Consider the following 24812-nt stretch of genomic DNA (forward strand, 5'->3'; position numbering starts at 1 on the left):
CTGTGGTCTGGTCACTGCTGAGAGGACTGGGAACAGATGTGCTCTGCCAAGCATCTGCAGATCAGGAGCAGCCAGAGTGAGCCAAATGTGGCAGGATGTTAATGCCTCGGTCTGTCCGTCTCAACGTGTTTAACGTGCTGCTTGTCTTATTGAAGTTGTGTTAAAAGCTAGTACTGTATTTTGACTAAACACTGAGATTTAAAAGAAACACATGCAAAGAAAGAAAGCCCAGAAGCTTCAAATCTAAATTTGAAACCTAAACTACCTCACAATGTTTTTTTTTCAAACAGACCATTCTGTTGCAATTTTGCACTTATAATAAAGTGATCATTAAAGTAAATTTCCTCCATTCTGGCCATCTGAAAATACCACAGGCAATTACAAGTTTGGGTAACCTCTGCTGTGACTTAAATGTTATTTTTAAAACCAAGATCAATTGTAACTGTGCTAAGACAAGCATTGACTCATGAACTGTTACAAATTCACTTCTGTAGTTGCTCTGATACGAAAACATGAAAAAGAAAATAAACTGATGTATTCCAAAAGAGATGGAGGAGCTTAGTGCAGAGGTAGGCAATTATAGGTGGGCAACAAATCCACCAAAGAACAAGGCCAGTTCTTACACCTGCACCATGTGAACCCCTTCCCACCCACACCAATCTGAGTAAGCCTAAGGGGAACACCAACCAGACAGCAATCCCACTGGGAAGCAAAAATAGCTGAATAGACATTTTATAAACAGAGTCCATTGGGGAGCTAGAGGAACACACAGTGAAGTCAATTTTCCCTGAACCTCAACACCCTCAAGTCTACTTGATGCACTTAATGACCACAAACACAGGGATTTCCCTAATAGTCCAACATGCCTGATCATTAAATCATTTTAAGTTAAAGGCAAACATATCAACAAACAACTTTCCTTTCCATGCCTAGGGCATTCTCTGGAAAGATGATGGTGTGAAAAGACAGTACTTGCCACAATAGGTATAGATGAGTTTGGAGTCTATAAAGCGGACTTTGAGGTTGTGCAGGACGGCAGGCTCGTGGAGATAGCTCAGTGCTGTGAGGTCATTCTCACCAACCAGGATGTCAGGGTTCCGCAGCGGCGGCAGCTCCTTCGTCTTCGGATCTAGGCTGTACTCTAGGTCCTGAAAATCAAACAGACACACTTGCAAGACCTGCTGTTTAGGTTCCCTCATTCAGCCCCTCCAACTACTCCTTCCCAGCAAAACATGCCCAAAGTAAAAAAACACAATGCATGATTTCAATTTGAGTTAGCAGCTCTTTCTCCAAAAAAGTCATTTGAAGTTTCCCAGAAGGGTGTTCTACACATACAATGGGAAACTGTACAGAGATACCATCTTTTTAGACTATTACTTAAGCAAACCCCTGTGCTTTGGCTGCCCTATCTTTTTATTAGATAAACCCAAATACACTGTATCATAAATCAAACCAGCTTTTCTCTATTGTTTTCCTCTTGAGTGGAACAGGCAGAGGAAGCAGATTCCCACCAATCTATAGCCAGCTTCATACGCAGTAACACAACATGGGAACATTGACAGAACATCCTGAAGAGCACAAAAACTGAAAAAATGCTACACAGATTTTTTTTTCAGATATAAATTAATCTCTAATGTAGATGTAATTGCATCTGTCTCTAGAACTAAAAGCACTTTATTTACCTGCTATTTCCATGAAAAAATACAACTAGAAGGATGTGAGCTTTTCATAGACATGTCATCATTTCTCAACACAGTACACAGCATCTTTTTTGTAATGTCCTTAATCCTTGCCCTTTTCATCTTTATTAGTTTTATGATGGTTATGCTCAACTCAAAAGTCACAGTTCTTTCTCTGCAACACAGTTCTCCTAGCAACCCTGTCTCCCTGGAAGAGGAAACCAGGGTTGTAGGTTTAATGGCGTAAGTAGAAAGAGATGATGCAACTGAATATAATAGGCAGTGGATAAAAGCAACTGCTTTTTAATTTATTTTAAAAACAAGGCAAAATTGATTTTTGGAACTAAACAGTAAAATTCATCACACCAAAAAAATGCTGCAGGAAGTGACTGGACAAGACCAATTGCACACACTGAAATGCAGATACATTTTGACAATACAGCTTCCTGCAATAGACACATCAATCTGTGGCTGAGAACAAGAATATCAGCCTACAAACACACAGACTCACCTTGCCCTCTTCAAGTCGAAGCTGTAGGACTTTATCTCCAGGTTTATAATCTTTGAGAAGTTCTGCTGACTTCCAGACCTCCTCTGGATCAGGGATCCAAACCCTGGCATACTGCAGAACAACAGCAAAACATCAGTGAGCTTTTGTTGCGCTATAATTAAACCATCAATATACATGACGCTAATTTTTTTTAATACATGTTTAACAGACAAACCCTTAAGCAAGAGGCAAGTTAATTAGTACATCTGAGGTGAATAACTTATTCTGTTGATAAACAGCTACACAAGCATAATTTTATTGCCTATACAGGAAGAAAAAGGCATTTTCCATGCAAAAGGTATCCCAAGATACACGTTCAATGCTAAAAATCAACCAAAAAAAAATTAAAAACAATGTTTTCAGAATTTTACAAAAATTTGGCTATCCAAAAAAATTACTTGGAGTAACTCTTCTGAATAGGTTCTAAATGCATTTGTAGCATAACATTATACAGCCATTTTTGCCTTTCTTTTTCCCGGAGAGAACACTTTGGCCCATCTGTGTTAATTTAGGCAAAGCTGCCTGATCCAGTGTTAAAAGCTCTTTCCTCTGTAGGTACAGAGTAAGTTTAAAATGGATTATATCCAGAATGTCAAAATAAAAAAAAAGAAAATATTTGGTTGAAAAGGCCTCCAGATAACAGAAAAAAACCCCAACAAACCAAATTCCCCTCAATGACCATTTTCACACAAACTTTGTTCATAAAAGTAACACAGTGCAAACATATAGTTTGTTTTCAAAAACAGCAAAAATATTCCTATTTTCAAATGAGTGAAGATGCAATGGTTACCTCATATTCAAGAATCAGTTAAACATGTAGGGAAACCATCTGGTTACTTATACAGTCACATGGACATGCAAATACACACACATGAAAACTGCTCTTGAGTAGAACCAGGGAAAGGCTGTGACATTTTTAATGTATTAAAGCTCCTGAATCAATGCTCTTGCAATGCCTAGAGAGCACTGAGATCACACCACACCCACCACCTTCACAAACAAACAGCTTCCTGGCTCTGGAGGTGCAGTCATGCACCTCACTGCAAAACACTCTCACTCCACTAACTTATTTCAAAATCACTATAATGGATTTGTCAAAGCATGGCATTTGATGGCAGAGAAAACTGCATTTGGTCATACAGCTTCACTACCTAATCTTACACAACTTATTTTTGTGTAGCTTCCTCTCCCTCAAAGAATGCTGAAGGGTTTTTGTCCCCCTTATTAACCCAGTTTTCCCACCACAGAAAACTACAAACTGCTTGTGGCTACACAGATTCTTTCCCATGGGAACTTTTCTTTTTCTATGTTTTATATATAAAGATAAAGCTTTTATGTTATTGAAACAGCTTTTTGGATACAGGCCGTTCACACCTGAGCCAATCAGTCCCTGGGGGGAGGATTAAATTGGTCCAATCCAAACAGCCCTCTGATGTCTATATAAATTGTTAATAAATAATAAAATCAGACCTTTTGCTAACACCCAAGAGGTCTCGACTCTTCACTCCACTAGTGGTCCAACAGCAACATGTCCCCCTTATTAACCCAGTTTTCCCACTACAGAACACTACAAACTGCTTGTTTCTGCTAGGGATTTTCTGAAAGACTTCGTGAAAAACTTCATATTGCTTTCTTGTTGCATGATAAAATGTGTTGAGCAGTGTTTGGGGAGCGAAATCCATGAAGCCCCTGGCCCAGACAAGGGATGTTCACCTGCCCAGCTGGAGACTGCCAGGGAGCCCCAGTGCCTGGAATAGTTTTAAATTTCAGGAAGCAATTTGTTTCCCATACTCATGATGATCCTCAAGAACAGTGCACATGAACAGTACAAAAGCCTAAATCAATGCCTTTCACCCTTAACACATGGCAGCCTTTAAAGCCCTGCCTTCATCCCAAAAGCTCCTGAACTCCTGAAAAGCTCATCCCACACATAAACCAACTCTCTCTACTGAGTGAAAGGAGAAAAATAATGAAATAAATAAATGACAACTCACTTTCATCATTCCCACTAAACACTATGTCATGCTGCAACACCTGGCTTTTCTCCATCATCACTGGGTGTTAATGCCAGCCCTAAGAACCTTTATACAAAGCTTCATACAAAGACAAGAAGCTTTGCTCTGTGTAGCCAATTTATGCTTGTGTGGCTTATTTTTACCTTTGAGCTTTGTTGGTTTCATATATATTTGCTAGTATTTTCAGTGCTAAAATGCTGCGTTACTATGTTAATTATTTAATCTTTTCCCCACTCCACAAGAGATAAATTATTTGAAAAATGGAAGATCCCCAAAACAATGTTCAGTATGTGCTCCTATCACAGAGCACTGGATACAATGGAGGAAAGTAGCAGCAGAAGGCATGGTTTGGGCACTTGGATTAGCTGTTTTCAGCCCTTCTGTATCCCCAGTTCACAAGGCAAGAAACTTTGAGCTGAAACAAAGGTCTGTGCTAACAACTATATGTGCAATGCAAGTACAAAGCCAGAGAAACCACAAAATAATTCCAAAATAATTAAACAGAACTTGACAGTAGAGCTGCAGTATTAAAGCAGAGCAGCATACTAAGGAACAATGTTTTCTTTCCTTTCCATTTGGTTTTAAACAAAAGATACCCCGTAAAACTTCACAAACCATAAACTCATGATTTCATATACTACTAATTTCAGATCACAATTTCATAATTTCACATAATAAAATCCACAATTCATAAACTCCATATATCCTAACATACCACAATTACACCTGTTCACAGACCTCTTTTAGTCAAAAATAAAAAAACAAACCCTGAAACAAAACGCTAAAACTCAAAACCCTGCCAGAAATCAGGGAAGTTTTTTCAGTTTAACAGAAGATGCTCCAGCATCAGACACAGCTGAAGACTGAATCCATACCACACTTTGACTAGGTTCCATCCCCAAGATGCAGCAGAAGCTCCCCATCCCCAATACTTCTGACTGGATATTCCTTCCAAGGAAAATGAACAGAAAGCAAAGAAAATGTGAAAGAGGAAAGCATTTAAATGTTGTCTAACAAAAAGAACCAGCAGGCTGGTTTCCTTTAGGCTACGCAAAGCAAAGTTTCCTGACCTAAGAAAGACAGACACAAATGCTGTTAACCTGAAGCAGCAAAAGCTGCATAGCATTTTCTAACTATGTGATCCATGGCTGCATGAAATAGGCATCTTTAATTTATACAGCTAAAACTGTACATTTTCTACTGTCTAGAGAAGGGAAAGAGAAAGCAGAAAACAGATCACCATAGAAACTGAGCTACTACAGACAGCTGAACCTTCTGTGACATAACCCTACAGATATTAAAGCCATCCTATGAGCGCTAGGCTGCAGGTTTTCATCTCCAGCATCAGTGCCTAGCCTAAAATCCCTGCCAAAGAAAACACCTGGTAAAAGGAATGGGTGGGAGGAAAAAGAGAGATGTTCCTAATTATAAGTACTGAATCATTCCACAGCATTCTCACCTCATTAACTTAGCAGAATGGTTTGCAAAATGAGATTTTCATGTTATCTTTTATATAATCAGTTGATACTAAAATTCCTTGCTGCCTAGCCTTTACTGGGATCCAACCCTATAGAGGAAAACAAAGTACCAACACTGGTGGACAGAGGACCAAGGGCCTCTCTTGGGAAATACTTTACACTGGCATCTGCTATCCATCCCTCTTTATCTGCTAGTACATAAAATAGAGTTTAGGACAACACTAGAATAAGGCTAAAATTATATAAACTTCTAGACACTGATTTACAAATCAGCCTTCCAAAAAGAGAAGGAGATTTTAGTTTAAAAATGACTTTAGTTTAAAAATGGTGTCTAAAATTCTAGCACTGAAATGACAATATCAATTACAGCAAGAATCAAATGAACTTTAGTTAAATCATGCCTGATTATGATCCATGAACACATTACTCTCTGTGGTAGTTCAAGGCAAATTTTGAACTACCAAAATAAAACTTCTGACAGGGGAGATGCAAGTATAATTTACTCAAGGAAAGGTCATGAAATTAAATTTTACATAACTACCTTTCATGTCAGCCCAAGCTTACCACTCGTGTCACTTGCACTTATATTTCAGCACTGATTTGGCTCAAATAAACTGAGCTTTGCCATCCATGTATCATTGTTGTCCTTCCTCTGTGGGTGTGACTGGCTCAACACTGATGACTTCCTCTCCTCTCTGGAGGCGTCGGACAGGAAGAGGCATGAGGAGGACATGCAGTGTATCCTCCCACCCTACCACAAAGGATACCTCCAGCCCAGCAGCCACAGGACCACTGCTTAACCTAGACTGCTTTCAAAGTCAGAATGAAAATAGAAGGGATACAGATGAGATGCCCTTGAATTCAGAAGAAAAAATAAATAATTAAATGCATAATGAGAGGACTGTTTCAAATCACAGTTTCCTGCCTAGACTCTCTTCCAGCCTCAGGAGACCAACATAAAAAACCCAGCATCTCCAGAATCCCCTGGAAGTGTGGAGCACCATACTTCGTTCAAGGAAGGACAAGATGGGCAATAGTTTGTTGATATCTATAAAGCAATTAAAAGAGCAGAAAACAGTTTGTTTTCATGGCAGAAAACAAACACAGTTTTCACATCTTACTGGTGGGTCAGAAGGTTGGCTGGATTACTACAATTTTACATAATAAGAAAATACAATAGAAAATCACAGTATTCTGTCATACCTCATGATTTCATCTTAGATCACATGAAGAAATCAGCAGACTATAATAATTATCTATCAAATGAGACCATATGACTCACAAAGCCTCTCTTCTGAGATATTAACCTCTTGAAGTACTAATTGACATTGCTGACAAAACGGAATTAGCAATGCAAGCGGCTCAGCAGTCTCGTCAGCAGGCAAATAGTTTTCTACTTCCATTGCACAACCACAAACACAGAAGGAGGAGATACAGCTATCTTCCCAGCTCAACAGCTCTTTGGGTAAGAGCTGGAAGAGTTCATTAAATGATCTACACAGTAGAAAGAAAAAGGACATTTCAGCTCAGAGAAAGCTGTCCCTAGTTTTGCAGCAAGATCTACCCATACAGGTGAACTTGTATGATTTTCACTCCAGCAGAGATCATCTCTCTCTTTATTTACAAACAGCCTCAAAAGCCACAGTCTTTCACATGAAAAGAATAGGCTAGACATTGCCCCCCTCCCTGTCAAGAATGACCTCGGGTTTGGGTAGGAATAAAGCAGCTCATTTATGTCTGGATCAAAGAGACACCGTCAATTCTGGTGGCACTAGCTGAAGGAGCCAGCAGAACAGCAACAGCTGGTGAAAGCCAAAGCCAAATTTCACCAAAATTATTCAATGTGAACTTGTTGCTGACTGAACATGGCCAACTGGAGAGAGCAGGCTGCACTGTTGGGCTGGAAAAAGAAAAGTGTCTCTGCTAGGAAGGTATAACAACAAAACAGAGCACAAAGTCATCAGAGTTCACACTGCAGAAGTATTGAACTCATCTATGCAAAATGCAAAGTTATTACAAAAGGATTTCTGAGCCAAGGGATTTCCTTGGCTGGGGCTACTCTGAAAACACAATTTGATGCTATTAGAATAATTTCCTTTCAGCTTTATATTTTCCCCTATGCTTGGTTCACAGTGCCACCACCAAAGATAATAAAATTGAGCCCAGAAATACTTGAAATAGTGAAGTTTAGTTTTTATAAGATCTGCATAAGCAGACTGACAGCCAGATGAATAACAGGCAAACACAAGTCTTAACTTGACCAACCTGGATCTCCTACAAAGAGATCATGATCACTCACACAGGAGGTGGGAGGAGGTTCTGTTTCTTCCACTGCTGAAACCACTAAAATTTGTGCCACCCATCAGAAACAGCAATTTTTTCTGTGACTTTCTGTCTTGTTGCTCAGCAACAGCCATTTATAAACCTCTTGTTGAGTTTAAGGCCTGATATTTAGAAAAAATATTTTAAAAAGAAATTTTTATCATTTTATACAGGAAACACAAGTGACAATTCATATTAATGTTTTATCTGAACAACAATCCCACACAGTTAGCTCACCTCACAGAAAATCAAAAGCCCCATGTTATTCTGTCTCATAGGGATTCCCTGCCCAGCCAGGAGCAGAGCTCACATCACTATCCAGGGGACAGCAGTGACCCAGGCTCTGAGCTACCCCCTAAGATATCACCCCTATGAGTTTCCATACCCCTGATTTTGGGTTTGCAAATTTGGCTCAGTTATGCAGGTAAGGCACTGCATCCTTCACCATACACAAGGAAATTCCTTGAATTACAGCTCAATGAAAAAAAGTCTGTTGTACTTGAGTATTTCATCTACCCTATAAATATCCACTACATTTGAATCATAAGGGTATAAAAGCTTTTTTTCTCCCCCTCCTTCCTTTCCTTCTTTTAAGCATTTTTTGTATTTAGGGCCTGGGGACTTGCAACAACAAAAGCAACTTGTATGTCACTTGCCAAACATGCCTAGATTGTACAAGGTACAATCAAAAACTATCAGCATCCCACACAGAATCACTGCAGCAAGATCTGTATCTTCAGCCACTGGAAAAATGTCCACTGACATACATTTAGCTGAAACTTTACCTTACTTCAAAGGGATGCAAAAAAAGCTAAATCCCAATCACAGGTATCTACACACAGTGAAATTCAGAGAAAATTATCACTCTGCAAATCTACACCTTGGGCCTGACATCAAGGCCAAAAAACTCAGTGTTTTACTATAAATTATCAAATCTATCAAAGAAGAGTTATATTCCAAGGTTGCAATTGATAAAATTTTCCTAAGAAACATTTTTAAGGAGTTAAAACACATGAAATGTTTAAAAGCTGTGCATTTTCTTCATCTTTAAAAACACAGCTTTCTACATTTTATGCTGATTGTACTTGACCATCTCTTCAAAATGTCGTACAGAGGGAGACAGATGTGGTTTATAATCAGCTGTTATTAACCCAGACAATACTTCAGCTATCAAAATTCTGCCCATTCTCCCCCTGAGCTGCTGCATGCGGGAACAGCTCTTGTTAGCTCCTGTTGCAATCACAGATCTCCTTTCACAGGCTCCTCTCCACCCTCCCCAAGCAGCCAGCCATCCTCAGCCAGTGGCCATGGCTACCTCTTGTACTCTCTGGCTTACTGTGTGGTGCCAGCAGCACCCCTGAAACCCACAGCTGGGCAGTGATGGCAAGTCACATGCTTGGGTACACCCTGGATTTGCCTACATGATGCTGCTGAGAGGGCTTGATCCAGGCTATCTGATCAATTACAGAAAAATGAAGCATGTTTCTCCAAGTGGCCCAGCCAGTCTGCTAAAAGAAAAGCACATCCCTCCCTCTGTCCCTGCCACTGCCGTGAGGCTACCCAGGATGGCACAGAATGATGCTCCTGCACCTCTGCCCTGAGGCTCCCTAGCTGCCCACAGGACACCTCATATTCCAGCAGGCATCAGCAAACCTGCAGGGTAACAACCCACCACAAACCCTCTGTGACAGCAGCACTGCTCTCTTGTTTCCTGCAGTATGCTATTCTCGTTTAATTCAGTATGCTTCTCATAGAAAAAAATGTTCATTTAAAGCAAACAGGGCTTAAAAGACCATATTCACAGGAACAACAATGCTGAAGAAAATTTTGTGTTTGGAAGAGTTTTGATTTCTATACCTGTCAAAGGAATGAATGTGGCTCTGAAGGATCTTCAGAGGAGATGGCAGTAACTGCTAGATCAAAACCACCAGTGCTCTGGACACTGCTTGAGACACAAACCAGCTGAATAACCACAAGAAGAGCTGCAAAAACACTGAGCAGAAGTGTGACGCCTACCCCAGACTGAGTGACAGGAAAATACTCTGACTCATATAAAATTTCATTTGGGGTCATACCCACACAGAGAGGTGAATGTTGTATTGCATTTTGATCCATACCACCAGAATGAAGGCCAATGAGGAATTATACGCTACTGATTTCAAAAAGAAGTTAATTATAAGTCTGCCTTAAAACTCACAGTTCATCCAACCTGAAAAACATGTTACAAGAATTGTACAAGAGTGGCCACAAGAAATTTAAGGGGAAATGGAACAACTGCAGTTACCCTGAATATTAAGCTAATGAGACATATGGCACTGAAGAAAGAGCATCAGGAAAAGGATGCATGATTTCATTTGTGTGCTTACAGTGAACACTGCTCCAATTTAAAAACTTTTACAAAGCCTACACCTAAGAATACAAAAAATATTCAATATGTCACAATTATCTGTATGGGTATCTAAATTGAAGACTGAAGAACACAAATACTGTAAGGGCAAATAACACAAGTGGTTGCAGGATTTTGTTTTAACATTAGGATGATGCAAGTCATAATACAGACTTGATAGCATAACTAACTAAATGCAGAAATAGACATAATTTCCAGACTCCTGCTACAAATTCAGTCCAGACCTCCCTGTTTCTTCCGCATTTTTCAGGCTGATGTCAACAATGAAATGCTGATCTCACTTTGTCAAGTTCTTAGATGGATTCAAGATCTCACAGACGCTTTTTACAATGATTTTCCCCAAAGTTTCTAGAAACCTCCCAGGCAGAAGAGAGAATCCCTGGATCACTGCCCCCAGCACATGGGCAGCCCCAGTTTTGCTCCAGCTGTGGTTCACACCCAGCACCAAGCACTGCCTTCAGTCTCAGTGTCTCTGCCTCAGCACAGCCATCTGCAGTGCTGCCAGGACATTATTTGGGGTACCCAGTAGTTGCTCATGCAGGACGGGAAAAGCAAGGGCTGTAGTGAGCAGACAGATGTGCTGTGCTGTGCCACAGCAACACGGTTTGGAACAAGGACTTACTGAGAAAGGAGCAGTGGAGCCATACCTGCTCACCTGGCTCACAGAGGTGCAATAAGGCCACATTTGCTGCTATCTGTAAGACACCTGGAGCATGGACAATTGCTGACCCAAATGAAAGTTTAATTTAAAAGTTAAAAATGAAAGGTAATATATTTGATAGTAGATAAGGCTGTACTTCTCTGAGTGTCTTTCTGTAAAGTTGAGCTCAAGTCCAAAAGCACCATCTTGTTTTTACTTAATCCTAGCCCCTCAAAAAAGTCACATTTAAAGTAAAACACCAATTTAAGGTGTTTTACACCAATTAAAAATCAAAGATTAAATGAGTATTTTTTGTTAGGCCAACACAGAAGCCCCAGGCTGAGATGTAGTTGCATCATTAAAACAGAACTTTTACTGACTTGGCTTGAGTTATTCAGGGAGAACTAGTTTTACTTGGATAACCCAGACCACAGCTGTCATCATGGACCAGCCCACACCACAGACACCTTTCTGCTATGCTAGAACAGCAAACTGACTCCAGTGAAGCACATCTGATGAAGCCATATTTAGTTCTACCACCTTTTCATGGGAAATTAACAGTAATTAACAGCAAGTCGCCACACAAAGAAACCAGAGTGACCTGGTATGAATGACCCAGCAAGCTCAAACTCAAAACCAGTGAGCAGAGTTAAATCTCCCCAAGAGCTGCTCTTCCTCCACAAGAGCTGGGGGAAGCTGTGAAAGCAGAACTGGGGTTAGTAGCCACAGAGCTGCTCTCGGAAATTCCCCACAAGAGCAGCAGCAGCATTTCTTCCCCTGGACCTTCAGCCCTGCCCTTACCAGCCCCACACAGGCTGTGCTGGCTGTGAGCACCCCAGACACATCCTGACTGTTTGCAAAAATTCTGCATCAGCTTTATATTTCTGATACTTAGGACTGTCACAAGGAAAAAGTGCACTCTGACATGAAATTCTAACAACTTCTGCAAATGCTTCTCCTCTTGCAGATATTTTTCCAAGTGAGGCAATCTCCTAAACAATTAATTTAGCATCTGGCATGTTTGAAAAAGTCTTCTTTATGCACCTCCAAGATCGTAAGTCCAAACTCCACTTACCTTAAATCTTTCTCAATAAATTCTTGTACTGTAATGCTATGATATTAATAAGTACTTATATGCTTAGTTATACAGACCTATGTGCCTATGTTAAAATCAAGAAAACAACTGAACATATTCTACTTACTTTAACATACATACACTCTAAAACATCTGTTTCCATCCCATATCTCCTGCAACACAGATTTTCAGCACTTTCAGAGGCAGTTGGTGTTTCCTTCCCAGACAAAATAGGCTCAATCTCCACGGAACATATTTCCATATCTCTTGTGTTGGTGTATACTAACTCATAAGGCAACTTGGGAATCTCTCTCTCTGGTTTCCTCAGCAAAACAACTGAGGTCATCTGCTTTAAAGATACTGATGAATAACCCATGGAGTCTGCAGAGAGTAACGTGTGACAAGCCATGTTGGGGCAATGAATTCCCTCATTGTTAGACTGACTCATAGTATTTTTTAGATTATTTCTCTGGCTCTACAAAGCACAAGAGTGTCCTCCTGTAAATCACCAAGTAGTTGCAAAATTGTCTTGTCTTGTGATAATCAAAGGGAAGAACTCAAGGACGCCATTGGTAATTGGAGCAAGAGTTTATGATTTTTCATACCCATGGGTATGTACATCACTCAGATGAGAAGTCCCTGTTTTTCCTAATTTAGGACTGTCAAACTAGGAACATGCAGTTTACATCTACCCATACAGCAACCCTGGAAAACAACCAGACAAATCATGTGCCATACTTACCCTGTGTTAACTGCTACAAACACAGAATGAGAGCTCTTCAAAGCAATGCTGCTTTAGCCTTTACATTTAATCTTACAGCGAGGGATCTCATCAGACCACGGTGTAAGTAGCCAGGAAGAGTCTGCTCTCAACCCTCCCCACTGCCTCCTAAGAGCTAAATAACTCAGCAAGGCACATCTGCTAATTGCCAGGGGCAATATGAATTACCCTAACAGCCTTACCTACCTACAGCCACACCTGAAGCACCTTGAAAAAGCAAAAATGGAGGAGACTTGATGAGCAGTGAGGGAAATGCAACAGCTTTCAAGATGTTGAGAAGGTAGCTACAACTTTCACCAAACAGCATGGAGCTGACAGACACAAAAGTATAGCTGTATTCTGCATTCCTGACTGATTCTCTTCCAGTTTAATCTTCATATTGCTCCCTCAAATCGTTCATGATCATGGTGACTTTTCATTTGTGCTTGTTTTTTGGTGTTATGTTTGTACCTTCTTCTCCCTTAACACTTCAAGAAGCTTTACCCCAGTGCTGAGTGCCTCCATAGCATTATTATTCAGGGAAAGATCTTGCTATTGTTCCTGACTAGCAGGCCAAAGAAACTAAATCCATGCCACTAAGGAGAACAGAAGATGTAAAACACAGAACATCTCTGCTTCTGTAAGTACTCCATTTGCACCTTCTTCAAAATTTACATTAAAGTTTGCAGATACATTAAAAGTTGGGTCAGTATCTGCAATCCACAGACATTCAGGAGGGAAGTCTTTAAACTTCATTAGCAGTGCCTAATGTTTCCTGTGCTTCCCTTGGTGCATCTTAATACCCACAATTCAGCAAGGAAGGCACTTTCTAATGTAACCACACTAACTACTTAGCCTCTTAAAAAAAAACAAACAAAAAACCAAAACACGCAGAACACACACAAACTGTTTTAACAGCGTTGATCTCTTCTTTATATTTTATTTGTATATAAACAGACTGATACACAGAAACAAACTACTAAAAGCTGCAACTAGCTGCAAGCAGCAAGCAAAGCAGCTGTACTGCAAGAGAAAAGGTCCAGATTATGACCCAGATGACCAGGAAGATCCCAAAATCACCAAGAACATCAGCTCAGTAACTGAGTTTTCATGTTTGTGCAGTGCTGGGCAGTCCAGGTTATCCATCTCACACAGTGTTTCACATTAGGCTGATGCCTGGAGCAAACTGAAACTATGGACTGTGCTAAAAGATGAGTGGCACCATGAGATGGCAGGGTCCTGAAAGTGGAAGCTTCTGCTGAAAATACACTCTGCCTATTAAACATGAAAACTGGGGTTTAAGTAGACAGGTGCTAACTCATTGCAATGCTGCATACACAGAGCTTTCCTCAGAGAACTTGACAAGAGACATCACTAGGATGTTTTAGTTTGTTTTCCTGCACAAATCATTCCTAACAGCTATAGGACAGCAAAGTTATTTCCCTACCATAAGAAGAAATAGAGAATAAAAGGTTTGATCTTTCAGATTGACGTGCTCAATTTAAAAGCATAAGATTAAGCAATGTGTGATTACGCACACAAGATAAAGAGAAATCTTTGCAGAATCAGGCTTAAGCAAACTCAGGGTTAGGCACAGCCAAGGAACACTGAGAACAAGGAGGAAATGATGCAGTCCTAAGCAAAGGGTGGCACTGGCACAGGCATGCAGCACTGCTCTCTGCCAGGAGAGTCACCAAAAGCCTTGCCATTAGCATTGGTAAACAAAGCCTTAGCAACCCAATCATACAACTCTGCACTGTGGTTTCAGCTCTGAAGTAAAGCCAGCAATAGGGAAAGTTACTGTACAAAAAGCCAGAGAATTCAAAACAGTTTGAATTTTCTCTGTCTCCCGTGACTTTTAGATAACAGGTTTAATTTCATGCCTAATGCACTTCCACTTACTTAAAAGTTTTGATACCAATTTGAACCAGTCAAGCTCTTAGACACATCCCTGTTCTAGCATATCTTGAGTGAGGTTATGGCCCATGGAAATAAGCAGAAGAACACAATTTGATGAAAAAGTCAATGTCACAGACACCGTGCTAATTTCCAAGAATCATGGGTTTATTTCTGACTGTAACACTGTATTTTCCTGCAACAACAACCACCTATTATTAAGGACAGATAGGAAGCTCTTCCTTGCTGTTTCAGTGGCAGAGAAGACAAGCAGAAGGTGCATTCTGCTGCTTCACCTCATTCGAGTAGCCTGCTAATGAAGCATCAGGAACAAGCCTTGCCCAAACTCTGCTCCTTGGCCCTCAGCCACATGTTCAACACTCACTGTCAGAGTCAAGCACGGTGCATGCAGTAGTAAACACTGCTCCACTACGGTGAGCACACAACCAGAGCAGACAGAACCTCTGCACCTTCCAGCACACGCAACAAAACCAGCCAAGCAAAGAGGTCAGGCTCTGCTCATCCCCAGCTTCACACAGGCACACCGGGGTAAGGTGACTTTAACCAAGAGGCAGAAAACAAACCCCTGACTCACTTTTATCAGAGAAGCTCTTGGTGCTTGACAGCACAAAGCCAAACTGGGTTCATCATCTTCCCTCCAGCCAAGATGCCTTTCAAACCAGCAATGTCTGTGCATTTGCCCATATAAACATGCAGGGGTCAAAGGCCCCACTAATACAAGCAAAACTTCAAATAGTTAAATATTTGCTTTGTGTATACTTTGTGTTGTCAAGGAATGAAACCTGAATTCAATGAATGTGTAAAAATTACCATATTAATGTAATCAATAATTATACATTAGTGTGTATAAATATCTATAAATAATAGATAATTTAAATTTCACAATTGAAATTATTTTAATTATAAATTTTAAATGTATTGTATAAAATTATAAATTTATAATTATAAATAATTTTATAATTAATTTTCTATTAAATAATTATAAATAAAATCTTATCATTATAAATAATTATACATTAATGTGTACAAATATCTAAAGGAGGGAGTGCCAAGAATGGACAAGGTGCTTCTCAATGGTGCTGAGCAATAGGACAAGAGGCAACAGGTAGAAACTGATGCTCAGGAAGTTCCATCTGAGTGTGAGGAAGAACTTTACTGTGCAGGTGGACTGAGCTCTGGAACAGGCTGCCCAGAGAGGTTGTGGAGTCCCTCTTACTCCAGATACTCAGAACCAGCCAGCTGCAATCCTGTGCCATGTGCTCTGGGATGGCCCTACTCAAGCAGGGAGGTTGGCCCAGATGACCCACCCTGGTCCCTTCCAGCCTGACCCATTCTGTGACTCTGGGAATGTCCCTGAAAGCCACCCCAGGCTCCTCCAGGTCTGCTGCAGAGGCTAATCCAGGCACAGAGACACAGCAGAGCTGCCAGCTGCACACTGCCTTCCCTCACAGCAGAAATCATCTATGGTTAACCTCACTGTTGCTTCTTGCTTTTTTTAAATCCTATTAAAAATAGACCATCCAGAAACAGTGCAACCACGTGATAATGCACATTTGTGTGACTTCCTCCAATTCTGCTGGCTCAATGAGCACATTTCAATAACAAAAATGCTTTCTTTAGTCCAATAGAGACTAGGCAATGAGTCTCATACAGAGAGAGACAAACTACTTTGCTATTAGAACACATGGAGACAATTAAACTCCCAGAAGTCCCACAAAAAAACCCCTAAGAGCTAGGTACATCTGTCTATCTCTTACAACTCAACCTGGAGCTCTGTGGCCCAACAAAAGTCATTACAGAAATGTGTGCATTTTCTGACATAGCAGGAGCTTGGCAGCACTATATCTGATCATTTATTTATCTAAAAAGTAACAGTAATCCATTACTTAACCCATCTGGCACATGCTATAAAATCCCTGCAGTAGAAACAGAAAAAACTGCAAATAATCAGCAGCAGCTTCATGTACAGATATTACTATTCTGCATTGCCGGTGACAATTTGGGGGAGGATCCCACATAATCCACTAATATTAGGTAAATGTTTTAACATGATACCCAAAGAATTAAACAAACAAGACCAATAATTATAAATGGGACCTTCACAGTTCTTTACATGTAACAAAAAATTCATGCAACTTTCACATCTACAGAAAAAAGAACAGCATTTTAAAATATAAAGCTATTATCACCCCTTCCCAAAAGTAGCTCCCAACGATGCTACACTTTCAGTGTTTTATCTGAACTACAGGGTAAATCCTCTCAAAAACTATTTGTGGGCTGTGAGAAGCATTCACAAACAGCTTGGTTACCTCTTTGACCCCAGCAGGGTGGCATCATTTCCTCCTCCAGACACACTCAGCATCCAGGGGAGCAGCTCTGGTGCAGACTGGGCTCCAGCTTAAACCTTGGCTTGCCTTGCTTCCCAAGGCTCACAGTTTATTTCAACAACAGACTGCTGACATGTCACAAAAATGCTGATAGAAACCTAAGAGCTTCTGCAGCTTCTTAGGCTGCTGTGGTTAACATCTGATTACAGAGAACAGGTTTTTTTTACAAAAACATAACAAAATGTCAAGGTTGGGTTAAACCAAGTATTGTCAGACTGCTGGGTAATTCTACCCTCAGCACCTTTAGTTTAAAGGCAATAGGAATAAAATGGGTGCACACCATTGTGACTTGTCGCAGGCAGAGCTGCCATCGTGGTTATTCCAGTGACATAGCAGGTCCCCCAAGCAGAGAAGCAATTGAAATATTCCCTCCTCTGCTGCTGTGTTAAATTTTAAGAAGAGGCAGAGCACAGCTATAAAGCATCCTGTGAAGGCTCACTGCCCTGTGCAGATGCAATTCCTTAGTAGTTCACATCTGACTCTGCAAGAGCCTCTCTGCTCTGAGCTGTGCAACCCAAAGCAGATGTGCCTGGAGATGAACAGCTCCCATCTCTGCACTGATGGGCACCAGCATTCTGGAAGGACTAAGCAGTGACCTACTGAGACAAGTGGTTACTGTTTAATGCTTAGAAAACACTCAGATCACATGCAGTAGTTTTGTTGCAAAATGCGGAATATGTAAAATTTTTCCTAAGGATGTTCTTTGATGTTTGATCTTTGTATACTTTCAAGCCTAATCAACAGGAAAGGAGATTTAATCTGTGAAACAGATAGCAGCTAATAAGCTCTAAGTGATGTCCAGGTGCTTGAAAGACAAAGCATTAGCTGGTAGAATTGCCTTGTTAAGATTTAGGGATTAACATGCTTCAATGATCTCAGGCGCATGGGGAGGCTGACAAAGCCTGGGAACAAGGATGTCCATGACAGTGGACACACAGCATGCAGAATTTAGGGGGCTCAAGGACATGTGACAGAACCCCCAGACAAGGAAGAATCTAATAAAGGCAACTCAAGCAACTGTGCTGAAATCAGCTCTGACTGTGTAAAGGTAATTCCAGCAGGGGCAGATCCTGACCAACTCATGGCCACCAACCCAACAAACCACCAACCCCAAAGAAAAGAAAGACTGAGCATGCAAGACTTAGCATGAGAAGCAAGAGAATCATTAACCAATAGAAGATAGAATACTAATTAATAAGAGAACTAGGTAGTCAGTGAACATTAATGCCTCTGTTTGCTAAACTGTGCAAATAGTGAAAAGTTCTGGCAGTTGTGGTGCTGGCTTTGTGGATTTACCACTCTTCCTATGCAGAACTGTAAGTAAGTCAAATAACTCTGTGTGGATTGGCCTCTTGCACACGGGGTGAAAGAATCTATTTTAAAACAGCAGTCTGCACAGCAATATATGGGACTAGATAATTAAAGCAGCTTTTTTTAAATCCCCGGAAAAGCCCACAAAGAGGCACGGAAATTCTGAAATAGTTGTATTTTCTCACTTATGTTCAGGCTGTTTTTTGCTGAATTTCTCTCCCCGTGTAGCACTAACACACCCAAGCAGAGCCATGATGTGGTCAGAATCTGCCATTTACCATTTTTGCTTGCAAGGACCCAGCACAAGCCAAGGAGAAGACCAAGCATTGTAACACCCCTGGCTTCCCCCCCAGAGCAGCTGCTGCAGACAGCCACAGGAAAGCAAGAAAGAGCCACTTGCAATGCTGGGGACAGCACAAGCAGCTTTTTGTTCTATGCAGTCTCCTCTCACACTTCCCTAACTCAATTTATTGCTCATAAACCCTCAAACTGAACCATTTCAAGGTCAGCTACTGAGTTCAGCTTATCCAAGCTTTGCTCTCCAGTGAAAATTGTTTACTGATTTCTCTGTGTTCAAAGGAACACTTCCATTCACTTGAACTGAAAATTGGATTAGGCCCTATGTTAGGACCAAGCTAGCTGGAGCTAGCTCCCCCTCATCTCAAAGATAATGGACAGGGAGGAGCATATTGATAGCAGAAAGAATGCAAATAAATGAATGTCTGACTGAATGGATAAGTAAATAAATCAGTGCACTGTACACAGCCATACAAAAGTGAAACAGAAATCCCGAGAGGGCAAAGCAGCATGCTCTAGGAAAGCACAGCATGAAAGAGAAACAACTCAAACACAGGGGAAAATAGATGGGAACGGAGAACAAAAACGTCACCTCTTCATTCTGACTTTAAAGGAGGCAGCATAAACATAGTGTCTGATCTGTTTGATTTTTGTGTACAGGCAAGAAGAGCATGTGTTGGGGCTTGATTTCACAGCCCTGGAACTCACAGAGGTGATGTCTAACAGAAAACACAGCACTTTCAGCAGAGCAGTCAGATGAGTTCTAGTTCTAGGCAGAGCATTCTCACTTGTTCTTAATTTCCACAGAAAGCAAATTACACTTAACTAAAGCCAGCACATGGCCTAGATTGTCCCTGTCAATTTTTATGGGTCAGCCGCAGTAGGTATGTATCTGTTGTTCATCAACAGTTACTGAAATGCTGGTCAGCTACATCCAAGCATCACTCAGTGGTGCTACAATGATCCACAAACCACACCCAGATTCTCCTAAGTTTGTTTCCAAAGTCAAAGAACCAAAACTTTAAGAAATTAACTTCCAGCAGGACCACCAAACTGCTAGTGATACATATGCAACAGGACAAGGCTCAAAGGCATAATATTTTTAATAAGAATGCCTGAGATATAACCCATGGAAGAGATTCAAGCTGCTGCAGCCCAAAATTGAAGCTAAAGCCCTCAAGCAGAGTCTGCATTTGCAGTGTCACTGGGCACAGGAATACAAGGCCTGGCATGGTTTGGGCTAACAGCTCACAACTAGTTTGTGAGTGCACTCGAGCCACTCCTCTAACTTAAATCCAAATTTCCAGATTAACTACAACCATGTCCAACTACAAAGCTGCCTATACAGCCATCAAGTTTAGAAACACACCTGGCTGAATCAAAGCAATAGGGCTTTCACAGGAGTGGCATGACTTCTTCAAAAACCTGTAATTGCTGGTTTCTAACAAAAAATAATTCAGCTTGGAAAAATAAGAGCTCCTGTCAGCAATTTCAATGTGTGGTTGGGATAGTGGGTGCTGTTTTTATGCTGGCATGCAAACAACCCAAATATGAAGGCATAATATACTAGCAAAGCTGGACACACAGAGAGCCCCACTCCCCCCACCCCCAGCTGGAAATCACTCTATTCTCCCATTCTCAGACAGCATCTGAAGAGATGCTGACAACTTTTGCAATACTGGCCATCCAGTCATTAACATAACTTTAGCAACTACTGTTGTAAGTTACTCACACCAGCACAGCTACCTGAACAACACGGGCAAGCTGGGATGGGGGTCTCCAGTGGGTCAGAGAGCTGCCAGGTACTTTGCTTCAGAGCACACACACAGCAGCAAGGATGTGCTGGCAATTCTCACCTGACCCTGCTTGCCAGCAAAATATCTGTGCCAACACCATACAATTAAGAGCTGATACTCCACTGGAAGCTCTGGTACTTTAAGCAGCTGCCCTGAATGACAATCTCTGCTTAGCAGTTAAAAAAGATGTGAAATTCACTCTTTCTGTGCCTACGTATTTCTCTAAAGAGGACAAGAACAGCCTGTGGTGTGAGAGAAGCACAGAAGCAATCTCACTGGCCTTCATCACCCAGTAACTTCCTACTGCAGGATCATCCCTGCTCTTCTCTGACTTTGTGTTTGCTCTTTTTACCTCTGCATGCTTTGACCTTAAATCCATTATTTATGTTACCTAATCAAGGATGAGCTACTGAATGCTACTCAAACAGCATGCTGCCATTACTTGAGGAAAGAGCCAGCAGAGAGGGAAGACAGCAGAGAGTCTCTCTTGAACACCCAGCAGGTTTCCTACCCTGACCTGCCCCACTCTGAGCCAGGCCCTCCTCAGGAATTATTAGGGGCATTGAGCTTTCACAGTCCCAAGACAACAGCACACCCACATTCTTGGAGCAGCTTCTGACCAAAGGATTCAACCACTCAGTGAAGAGAATTCAAGGTCAGATGAGGTTGGAAATTAAAAAAAAAAAAAGAAGAAAGAAAGTATTCTGATCCACACTTTATAGGACATTTTAATTCCATAAGACCATCAACAGAGAGAGAGGAATAGAAAACACATTTCCAAAACAACTCTTTATGCAGGGAAGGTCTATTGAGTGCCTGGAAACAACTCTGCAGTACCATGGCTCTCTTGGCCAGAATGGTAACTTTCATCCCTTTGGGACAGTTCAAAGAGATACTCTTGCATGAGACACAAAACACCAAGGTGTGCCATATTATGAATGTGTTTGGTACTCTTTAGGGGGTGCAGGCCTGCTCCTCACCTCTCACATTCACTCTCTCCTACACAAATATGCTCTCAGATACAGGCAAGCCTGTTGAAGGGACTGTCCTGTTTGGTTTGTCCTGATGCACACTGTGCTGTCCCACCACTCCTCAGTGGGAGGACTCCACAAATAAGGTGACCTATTCATGTCTAAACAAAAAGTCTGTTTCCTTTCCTTCCTTGCAGAGTGCTAGACTGGGGATAATTCGGGAGTATTTCATCAAGTGGCTCAAGGATCTAGATGGCATGGCTTTCCTAACAATACTTTTGACTGCAAGGCTTTTGAAAGAAGGACCTGGAGTTTGCCATGTTGTACCACTATGCCCAATTCCAGTGACCTCTGCCATCTCTTCTGCCCTCAGAGACCTGTTGTCTGTCATTTTTTTCAGATTTATGCACTAGCTCAAGGCAGAGCAATGAAAACAATGCATTGCTAGGGGTGAAAACACTGTTTCAGCATCTCGATTCGCAGGCTTTGCCATCAAGATGCACAGGACAGTTACTGTTTCCAAGCAGAAGCTGACGAGATACTAACACGCAAGACTAAAAAGATTAGAAAAATGTCTGATTAAAGAGCATATGAGAGTCACGCTGCGCATCACTGCTGACTGCAGGGCTTCTGAACGGCCGCCAGAAGAATATAATCCAAAGGTGCAGTGTCACCAAAAAGCGTAGTTGAATATCAAAGCGCTTATGCCGTACAGCCGTTTCTCCTCCAGGAGCGGGACGGCGTTCCCGAGGCGATAACCGAGCTGCCCCACCGCGCTGCTGCCCGGCCGCGGCGCATCCCCGGCGGAGCGCGGAGCCGTGCGGGTCGGCAGGGCGGGCAGGGCGGGCAGGGCAGCCCGGCTCTCCCCGGGCCCGCCGCCCCCCGCCCGGCCCGGAGCGCGCAGCCCCTGCGGCACGGCGGGCCGGCACTCGCCGGCGGTGGGGAGCGGCACCCGAGCCCGCCGGGATGAAGGCCCGGCTCGGGAAGCGGCGCCGGGACCCGCCGGGACCCCCGCCCGCGCCCTCCCTGCCCCGCCGGGCCCGCTGCCCCCGCCCCGCGGCCCCGCGCAGCCCCGGCCCCGCCGCCCTACCTTCGTGTAGAGCTCGGAGGCTGCCATGGCGCAGGGCGCGGGCGGGCGGCCCCTCTGCGGCAGCCCGGCGGCGGGAGGCGGAGGCGGGCGGGAGGAGGAGGAGGAGGAGGAGGATGCTCAGGCGGCGGCCCGCGCCATGTTGCTGCTACCTGGCGGGCTCTGTGCATTGTGGGAGCGGCGGCGGGGCCGGGCAGCCGGCAGGGCGCGGGGCGGGCGGTGCGATGCCTCCCACCGGCGGGCGGGACGCTCCCCGCCCGAGCAGCGGGGCTTGGCAGCTGCCGGACGCCGAGCGGGGCAGGCGGTGGGGCTGCGCGCTCCCCGCTTTGGGCCACAGCCGGTATGCATCCCCTCCCTCACCATCCTCCTTTTCTTTTTTAAATTCATTTTATTATTTCTCTCCTGCACTGCACAAATGACTCGTTTCTTCATCACGGATGTCTATAAGCCTGGGTGGTGCCCAGCCCGGGCAGCACGAGGCGCAGGGAACGCTCCGCTCCTTCCTTTCACAGGCGCCGCTCCTCGCTCAGCGCACTGGGAGGTGAGGCTCCTCTCACTGCATCTCCGTGTGTCACAGCTGCCGGAGCCTCTGTGTGCCCGGCTGCCATCCTGCCACCCATCCGCTTATTCCCATTGTGCATTTGGCATCTGGTTCTCAGGTGCCAACTCTTCCATTTTTTGGGGTGTTTTCTCTCCGATTCCGACCCCATCCTTCAAATTGTTTACAGCCTCCTTCAGTTTGATTGCATCTGTCATTCAGACCATTAGTGAAAGCACTGAAGGGAAATGGGCCCAAACCAGTTCCTTCAATAACTAAGTCCAGTTCTCACCAAGCTATAGAGGTACACATCTTTGAAGTTTAACATCCGTGCCAAATGGGATTGAAAAGTGTAGTGTATGTTCCAGGAAGGTCTCAAGATTACACCCCACTGCTTTATGAATCGCTAATAACTGTTTTTTTACAATTCAGGTTATGGCAAGAGTTTTTTTGATAGCAGAACGAAGCTATTACTCTCTTTCTGCTTTACTTTTTCACCTTGTAAATGCATCTTACTAGTCCAAATAGTCCAAAACAAACCAAGTTTGAAATAGGTGTTTGCCACAGTCACCACCTAAGTGCTTTTGACTATTTATCCTCTCTCAGAATTCAGCTGCTTAGCTAACAGCTGTGTATTCAGCAGGTAGTATCTCTACTGCCCCTGAAATTCACCATGACTACCAAAGAAAGACAAACCTGTTTACAGAGAAACTGAACCATGAAAGACATGAGTCAAAAATCACTCATTAAGGACAGAAATGTCTGACTCCCAAAACAAACACCCCCAATAAATGCTTAGCTGTACTTTATTGCTGCTATCTAAAAGGACGGAGATGGAGAAAGTAGCAAGAACAAATAAAAAATAGCCAAGATGAAAATATGGAGCCCTACCCAGAGGTGCAGACATACGGCCTTCTTAGGTAGGAAACTAAGGTTAGTAAATTCAGAGAATAGGGATTAAAAAAATTCTTGATTCTGCTGGGAGAGTTCAAAATAATGTGAATTGAATTTAGGAAATACTTTCTTCCAATGTTCTAGTAATATGTCCAGGATTACCAACCACGATTGCTGTTGCTGTCCCACACCAGGAGTCTCACTCCCATCAGCAGAACAGGACATTCACTCACAGTGCTATAAAAAGGCCAGAAGGGCGTCCTGGGAACTGCTGTCCAGGTCAAAGGTGAGGTTTTGGCTAAACTCTCTTCATAGCTGCTCTTCATCTGTATGCCAAGGCAAACCACAGAGATCTATACTAAAGCTACCAGTCATCTTTCATGTGCAACACTGGAATTGTAAACAACTGAAATTTCAGGGTTTATTTCAGAAAGGACCTGGATCTCTGTGTGATGCTTCATATCCAACCTTTCCTCAGGTTACCTATTCTAAATTCAAAGACATTAATTTCAGGAGTTCGCCTGGACTGTGGATTACTGATCTCAGCCATTCACAGCTGGAGCTCAGGAGCCAAATGTAATTATAAGCCACAGCAAAAATAGATATCCGAGTCCAAAATATGCTATGATTTGACACAATTTGCATAAACCAGGATTTCAAATCTGCCATTAAGGACAGGAATTGGGGG

At 42.5% G+C, this 24812-nt stretch overlaps 1 protein-coding gene across 8 annotated transcripts in view; it reads right to left on the bottom strand.

Annotated features, from left to right (window-relative positions):
* The window catches only part of MYO5A (myosin VA), a 97821-nt gene extending 74946 nt beyond the window's left edge, over positions 1 to 22875 (bottom strand). For all 8 annotated transcript variants that reach the window (XM_085070661.1, XM_085070660.1, XM_085070657.1 and 5 more), the window contains exons 1-3: positions 22696 to 22875; positions 2191 to 2301; positions 977 to 1148 (exon numbers count right to left, since the gene is read on the bottom strand). In XM_085070661.1, coding sequence (XP_084926787.1) covers positions 977 to 1148; positions 2191 to 2301; positions 22696 to 22722 — 310 coding nt within the window. In that variant the 5' untranslated portion in view covers positions 22723 to 22875. The remainder of the gene's footprint in view (positions 1 to 976; positions 1149 to 2190; positions 2302 to 22695) is intronic.
* Between the last annotated feature and the right edge of the window lie 1937 nt (positions 22876 to 24812).

The sequence above is a fragment of the Lichenostomus cassidix genome, chromosome 10 (assembly GCF_008360975.1).
Source record: "Lichenostomus cassidix isolate B80296 chromosome 10, HeHo_3.0, whole genome shotgun sequence".
NCBI classification, from domain to species: Eukaryota; Metazoa; Chordata; class Aves; order Passeriformes; family Meliphagidae; genus Lichenostomus; species Lichenostomus cassidix.